Source organism: Trachurus japonicus, chromosome 3, assembly GCF_045865225.1.
Source record: "Trachurus japonicus isolate A0001 chromosome 3, Traja_1.0".
Classification (NCBI taxonomy): domain Eukaryota; kingdom Metazoa; phylum Chordata; class Actinopteri; order Carangiformes; family Carangidae; genus Trachurus; species Trachurus japonicus.
This window is the reverse complement of record NC_140909.1, coordinates 18,152,803-18,160,944: the sequence shown is the minus strand read 5'-3', so window position 1 is coordinate 18,160,944 and position 8,142 is coordinate 18,152,803. Positions and strand designations below refer to the sequence as shown.

The window sequence follows — 8,142 nt, the reverse complement described above, 5'->3', positions numbered from 1 at the left end:
GAAGAAAAACAGATCATATAGTGCCCCTGGTGGAAGGACAGAGTGTTTAATCAACGGCTACAGAGGGCCAATACTGCCACCTGAAGGAAAAGAGTGCACCTTCTATTTTTATCTGTGTTTAAATGTAGCCGTAGAACCATTTGCTGTGTGTAATGTATTGGAAACAATTTAAAATCACATTTTAATGATTGAGTACAATGTCTTGATTAAATGGGGCAAATATAACAAAACAACAAAACAAATATGCTCAATGCAAAGCAACCTCCTCCAGTAACTACTTGATAATGATGTAACAAACTATTTACAATGTGGGGATATTAAACTCAGTAGCCTGTCTCACAGTTTTATTCAAATGTGGATGGTTAATGCTCTGAAGTCCTTCATCTTAGGCCAAAGAATGAAAGAGATTACTGTCAAGTAAAATAAAAATTACCTTCAAACTGCACACTGCATCTATGTATTGGAAAAACTGTTTGTCAGAGGATACAGAACTAAGTGAAAAGAAATATGCCATTTGCTCCTTATTAAACTTTCTACAGGTTCATTATGTTGCCTTTTAAAAAGAGATCATTTCCCACTGACTGTGGGATCAGACATCAGATGTGAATGGTGCTAACTGAAAGGTCAGTCTGACTGAGCGATGATGTGCTATTCACTACCAACTGTCCTTCAGATGCCATTGAGCTTCACCAGAAAAGCTACTTTGCTCACTGTACTAGGCCTCTCCAAATGACCAAGTATGTAACTGTGTCAGTGTGATGCAGACGACTGCTAAAATAGAGCACATGCAACCCCAAAATAGCACAATACTTTATATCTGTGCCTGTGAGTGGGTGTTCAGTAATCACCTTGATTTCCACAGAACTCGTTTGCTGTGATAGGGCGACATTAAGAAAAGAGAGGCAGACAAATAGAGAGAATGAGAAAGATCTGCCATAAATGCAGACGATGATCTGTGAAGGATGAATGAAGGTAATGTGTACATGTTGGGTTCTGTTTTTTTCATACTAAAGCCATCAGCGCCTCCCTGTGGTCAAACAGCCGTACAGCAGCAGAGACGCTGACTTTGACACTGCAGTCGACTACACTGTTTATAAAAGAACATGCTAGCACAAAACTCGAAGAATAAACAGGCTGCAGCACTTGAGTGAGGTATTTCACTTATTTTTATTTTTCCTGAATTTACATAGAGCGAATTCAAAAGAAGTTCACTGATGTTCTCAGTGTAGGTAGCCATGTTAAAAGGAAGCTTCAAGTACATCAAAGAGGCAGCTTCGAGTGAGATCTTTTTGTTTTGTTTTGCTTCTGCTGAAATCCAATTCAAGAAGCAATTTAACATCATTTTGTTGTTTTTTCCATCTGGTTTTTACAGCAACATTTTCCTATTTCACAGTGCAAGCTTAATAAGATGCATAGAAACATAATGAGCTTGTGCCGGTAGTAGAGAGTTGCATCATTTAAAATCAAGTTACAAAATTACAGTGAATCTTTGGTTTACTCAAGAATTGGGAATGACAGAAAACCTAATATGTTACATTCTAAGTATTTAATCACACAAATATTTAACAATAAATACATAAATTAACACTAAATAATTAAGTCTTTTGTACATTATTATTACTGTACACCATTTTTATATTTTTGAAGAAAAAATGATCTTTTTCTCCTTTTGTAAAAACTGCTAGGACTGTACTGTAGGTCAACATAATGCATTCTGTACAGCTCTCATAATGGAGCCCCTAAAATAACACACATTCAAAACTAGTTACATTTGAACTTCTCAAACATGAAGAAACACGAAATATGATATAAAACACGACAAATAATTAGCATGCCCTTCAATGCAGGAAGGTGAAAACCGACGCCCCACTGAGATATTTGTTTGCCAAATGATGAAACTGTTTGAAATCACTGACAAGTCTCCTTAGTGAGCGACGTGACCAGAATGTAAAATCTGAACTGTTATATTTTACTAGTGATGGTTTTTCTCTGAAACAATAGTGCGGGACATGATGAGACGTTTCTAATCCTTCTTAACCCTGTCACCTAATCTTTGGCAGAACCGTCACGTCACCTCTATGATACCTCTTCTGTTCAAGAGGCTACATCTGGTTGTCGTTGTACTGCGGGCTGGGTTGGTACTGATTCTGCATGGCTCCTGCAGCGGCCCCCATGGCGGCCTCCTGGGCCGCTGCTTGGACGTGAGGGTTCTTCCAGGCTCCTGTGGTCCACTCCTCCTGAGCTTTGGTCATGCTGGCCCCACTGCCACGGTAGAAATTATGGATCTGCAGCAAGGCGAGATTGCAAATGATCAACAACAAAAGGTGAGTGGCTTTAATTGCTTTGGTTGATAGTATCACATATATTTTAAAGGCCATGTACTTTAATTTATTTTATTTTATTTAGATGTGATTGTGAACAACATAGTTATATTTGGTATGAATCATAAAACTCTGATAAAACAACTGGCAGATTGACTGTATAGAAGATATAGAAAATGATAACATATCAATTCACTGTTGACAAAAAACATCCCATAATTCTTCACTTCATAACACCTCTATAGATAAAAATCTTACCCTGGTGAGGGCGATGAAGGACAGTGAGGCCACAGCAGTAAACATGATAGTCGGGACCAGCATGATGAGTGCGATCAAAATATTATAGCTGAAGAAGGAGATAGTTGCCAGCCAGCCACTGAAGAAGACACACATTAACCATTAACCATTAAATTTAATCAAAACATTCATCAATTTCAGACTATGAACACAACATGATCCATTATCATCTGTTATTGGATCGTCTGGTATTTTTCATGATACCACACTGAACATCTGGACGTTAAATGCCAATAACTTTGTGGACTTTGAGTGTTGTGATACCAAGTTAAAAAGTTTTATAGCTCATACATGAGGCTATCCAATTGCACATGGTGACATTTATAAACTTTATGAAGGCTTTCATAAAAGTAATTTCTGATCATCAGCCTGAGTCAGGTGACATTTTGAGGAGTTTTTTAACGGCCTCTCAAAATCTAATAATAGGACTATCATAAATGTTATATGAGGGCAATTTCTGATGGTCCATCACTGTCATGTTAATGAAAGCAGCGGACAAGGTCTTGGTCTACACAACTGTTCTCGTTGCCTCGGCTCAAAACATTCCATTCAAAAGCACATTTTTATAGCTTTATTAAAACGACTTGTGATTTTTTTATTTAATTGCTTTAACAATGACTGAGCTACTTGAGTTTAACTTGACTCGTATGAGTTTCTTATCAAGCAACACGACTTCCTTTGATTAATTTACAACTGATTCACAGTTAACTTTTTCGTCAGTGAGATCTACAGTAGCATCACTCGACAAAGAGTTCTCCTTGACAAAACACTAAAGCTGTTTTTATGTGAGTTTATTTCTCCAAAGATTTTCTTTAAAAGAACTAAACATAAAAAGAAAATTATTAATTTATTGTAATCATTAATTGAAATAAAAATCTGAATCTTATTCCCTTTGTATTCTAAATGTTGGTTGTAAAATGCAACTTTTGAGAGAAATATACTGTGTGCATTTTGATTCTCTTACCACACTCCCCATCCTGGGATGCCGATGCTTTGGATGATGCTGATGCCAACTTGAGCCATGAACACGAAAAAGAACAGCATGAAGTTGAAGGAGCTGTCACTCCTGAGACAAAAAGAAAAAAAAGGCAAAATATATTCATACTTCCCAACTCAAATATACTATAACTAGTTCGCACATTTACATTTTGTTTTGTGTCATTATAGTCCCTTTATCTTAATTTGGTTTCAAGTGCTGTTAAGTGCTGTCTTGGACACACTGTGCTAACGTCCTCTCCCGGTGCCGTGCTGTGATGACACATGTGGCAGAGTGTGGCAGCAGCTCATTTCCTCTGTGAAGGTGCACCACTTCTTCCTGACCCCTCTCTAGGTTATACAATCTGCACTGCATTTTACAGCAGGGCATCATTCACTGTACTAGACAACACGTTGGCTTCGACTGTGCATAGTGGTCAGAGAACAAGAAAAATGTCCAAGCTTCACAGATAGAAGAATGATTAAAGATGATATTTCCTTTGGCAGCCCAGACGGTGGTCACATGTTAGTGCTGTATTGTGTGTCACTTCATAAGACAAGATCTCCTTGACAGCAGGGGAATACAAATTTACACAGCCCCTGGACAAAGGGGACAAAAGGTTGTTCTGGATGATCCATTTACTATCATCTTAATCTGTCTGGACCAATTAAAGTGTCTGATGCAGGCAAAATGAGCTCAAAGCCCCAATCTGAAATTTTCATTTTGTCGCCCTCACCCTGTTTGAATGCAGGCAGTATATACAGTACAGTATACAAATACTTGTATACTCCAAATACTCAGTGAAGCATTTCAGGCTGGTACATGTCATATTTTTTGCACAAAAAGTATGCACGGTATACATGTGCAGTCTGTTTGTTCTTTCTATTTAGAAAAGTATTTGGGCCTCTAGAGGAGAGAAAGTAAAGAAGTGGACCCACTGAGCCTCAGCGTCTTCACATAAGTGGCTTCCTTGTAGGAAGATTCTTGTCTATTGTATCTGTTGTAGTCTTCTGATGTGGCAAATTGGAACATATTAGTGTGAGAGTGCATAAAGAAGGAAAATCAAGTCAACATAAAGGTAGAAATACGAACATCAAAGGGAAATACAGTGTTCATAGTGGTACTATTTCTATATCCAATTTCTGTACACAAACATAGCTACAATGGTACAATGCACTGCAACATAAGAAAACCCATGTAAACACAAACAAATTCATACATTTTGACAGCACCTACTCTGCAAAAACTCAGAACAGAAGTGACACAAACAGCTAAAGGCTAAGGCAAAGCTAACAGGATACATATTTGCAATCTTCATGACTTCTTAAGTCAAGAGTCACTGAACAAAAGCGTGCTTCACAGTCTGTCATTTTTTGTCTGTCTGGAAACACTTCTACCTAGCCTACTGTGTTGTGAGTTTGTGTAGTGCAGTCTTACAATTACAGCTAGTGTGAGTTTTTGAAACACATGCATTGTCAAGTTGTTTTCTGACTTTCTGTCTTTGTATGTGTTTTCTTAAGCTGCAGTTTGAGCTCTCAGGGCTCTCAGGGCCACTGTACATAGATTCTATTATATTATGCCTCCATAAAACACATTAATATTTCTGTGTCATATCAATAATGTGTTATTACTGATTATTTATATTTAAAACAACTACAACAAAATCAAATTGCAGGAACACAAAACACAACTTTATAATGAGCGTGTTGTCGTAGACTTACTTGAAGGCCTTGTAGATGGGCCTGAACCAACAGACATAAGAGCAGGGGGTGAACATGATGAGCCAGATAATAGCCAGTCCAAAGTTGGTCACTCCACCTCCGCCAAACATCCAAGCAAAGCAGCCAACGAGATTCACCGCAAGCGTGGCACTGTTCACTGAAAGACCCCACAACAGAGACATTTCAGGCTCTGATGCAAGGAGTGATAATGATCCATTCAGTACACATTAACGCGCACATGCATAGAAGTGTTTAGAAAAAAAAGTGGAAAGGAAGACAGCCAGCATTAACATAATGTGAAATAGAAAATTATAATGCTTGACACACAAGTTGGCCTGTGCTCCCTGAATAGTCTTTTTATGTGTGTGTCCTTCTCAATGGATTCTCAGTAACCTTATGAATGTACAGTCTGCAACACTTTAGTTGCTCTTGGTTCTAAGTGGAGCGCTGCGCTTGGGTTTCATATTTCTTCTCTAAACTAGCAAAGAAGGCCAATCAACTTTAAATCTCGGTCTATAGAGAAAATTGCCTCGTGAGGAAATCTGAAGCAAAACACAGCTGCAACATGACAGCTATTAAGTAAATACTTCAGTTTTCCAAACACACAGCAGAGGGGGAAAAATGCTGGCTTCAAATGACTTTAATGCATGGAATGAGGAAGAAATGCTTAGTAAAACTGAATAATGCTGAGGTTTAAAAGCAACATGCATGCAATACCTGCACATAGTCACCTATGGCAACACAAGAGAAATAGATACAGAGGCAGATCGGGACTTTGAATACCTGCTTATGTTTATCGATTACATAAAATAGGACACCTGCAGAAAGAAAAGAAGTAATGATGGAGAGTTCAGAGCAAGAAATATATGATCATGGCTGTATGATTTTGTTGACAACGTCCTGCAAATAAATTACTGGCGGTTTACAGCAGATATATTGGAGTGCATTAATCGTCCACCAGTACCTTTGTTTTCAACATTTTCATGTTATTCTTTTATGGTTATTCAGCTTTGTTTTATATTCCTACCTGCTAAATGAATGTAACAGCACATACATCACTTTTCTTGCCACTCTTTCTCCCACTGGCTCTCTTACAGAGTTTCATGGACGAGCAGGGAGCTTCCAGAGCAGAGCAATATCACAAATATCACTGTACTGCTTGTTTATGGTGTAATAAACTTTGATGAAAGTGCTTCTGGCAAAAAATTGTTTAACACAATTTCAAAGTTAACAGCTTTCCTCAAACCTCGGCCATCTGGTCAGCGCTATGACTCATTAGCAAATAAACCAGTCAGGGTATCACAGTCACAGCCAATAAAAATAAAAATCTTTTTTGGACCAAAAGGACCCTTGTAAAACCATTGCCCTTCTGTTACATTGTTCTTATCATGAGCTAACCCCAGAGAAGAAGAGTCGTTTATGAGACCTGGAGGTGAATTCAGATGATTTCACTCTGTTTTAAGAGCTTCTTCCTTCTGTAGCAGACTGTGGCAGATGGCCTCTGCAGAACTAAATCATACCTGGAACTCCAAAGTTTATATGGCAGTTTTGATGTGAGGACAATGTAACACAATAAGTTGAATATCCCAAAAGTCACTCACGCATCCACAGATGGTACATTTTCTTGCACATGCTGCGGTGCTGCTCAGGGATCTCATCAAAGTCCTGATAGAAACATGGCTTGAGTGGAATGAATCCAGGCAGTGGAGGGAAGTTGGGCTCTGCAACATATAATTTCACATCTGTTAGATATTGCAGGTTGCATATAGCAATCTTTCTTTTATTCCAGTATATGTCTATGTAATTACAGACCTGCCATGTGGACACTGTGTCAAGTCTACCGCTTTGATTCACTCCTTCCTCAGTCTCTTGAGCCTGTCAAAGCAGAATAAACTGCAGGTTAGAGTGACTTATTTCTATAGGCCAGTGTGGTCATTTGCCGTTTATCTCACTCCACCTATATCGCCAAACTTTATGGGAAGAAATAAACGTGTGACAGAGAGTGCTATAAGCTACACCTACAGTAGACATCCTACAGGGGGATTTAATATGTGAGCCCTACAGGCATGTCTCAGTGGTTGGTAGTGATACGATTTCAAGTAACAAGTGAAAACACACACACACACACACACGCACACTCCGGGGGACCCGGTTGCAATCACATCCAAGCTGCATTTTGTTGGATGAAACGAGGCAGCAATTTTCGCTGCATGTGCGCAGACAATTGGACAGAGAGCCGGCCACCATGGCCAGGAATTACGGATTCCGAGGGAAACCTAATCTGCTTACCTCCTCCACAGAGTAGCCGCTTCTCTCTTTGACACTGCAAAGTTTCCGGCGAAGGCCACTGGTGCGCGTTGAAAAGTCTGCGCCTGCCAATCAGTCGATACAGTACCTACGTGCAACAATTAGGCTGTTATTATATTTTCTTATGAACGGTATAGATAGAGGAACAAATCCTGACTGTCCTGTCTCTCGACCAATCAGCCCGCTTCACTCTGCTGTCACTTTGATTCAGACCAATAGGCGGATTACTCTAATCCTCGGCGGTGTGTCATTGACCCAATCAGCGTTCAGATCTCTGTCCATGGTGCTGAAAGCGACTCACCGACTGAGGTAAACCCAGCATCGTGTGTCTGACGTTAAAAGGAAAACACGTAAAAAATAAATAAATAACATTAATACAAACATGTGTTTATAATACATGCGTTGATATTTTTCATTTCTTCACAATAAACAGGCATCAATTCCCCCCAAAAAAGTGTAGGTTATATTTGTATTTTCTGTTTCCACATATGACAACAAATAAAAGGAAACATAAGTAGCT

At 39.0% G+C, this 8,142-nt stretch overlaps 1 protein-coding gene across 1 annotated transcript; it reads right to left on the bottom strand.

Moving 5' to 3' along the window:
- Positions 1-1,163: 1,163 nt before the first annotated feature.
- LOC146989867 (secretory carrier-associated membrane protein 5-like) lies at positions 1,164-7,803 on the bottom strand. The gene is made up of 7 exons (XM_085764972.1): positions 7,605-7,803; positions 7,128-7,190; positions 6,917-7,036; positions 5,316-5,472; positions 3,583-3,684; positions 2,580-2,697; positions 1,164-2,285 (listed from the first exon to the last, which is right to left on the bottom strand). The coding sequence occupies exons 2-7, from the start codon at positions 7,132-7,134 to the stop codon at positions 2,103-2,105; spliced, it is 687 nt and encodes a 228-aa protein (XP_085621098.1). The 5' UTR covers positions 7,135-7,190; positions 7,605-7,803; the 3' UTR covers positions 1,164-2,102.
- Between the last annotated feature and the right edge of the window lie 339 nt (positions 7,804-8,142).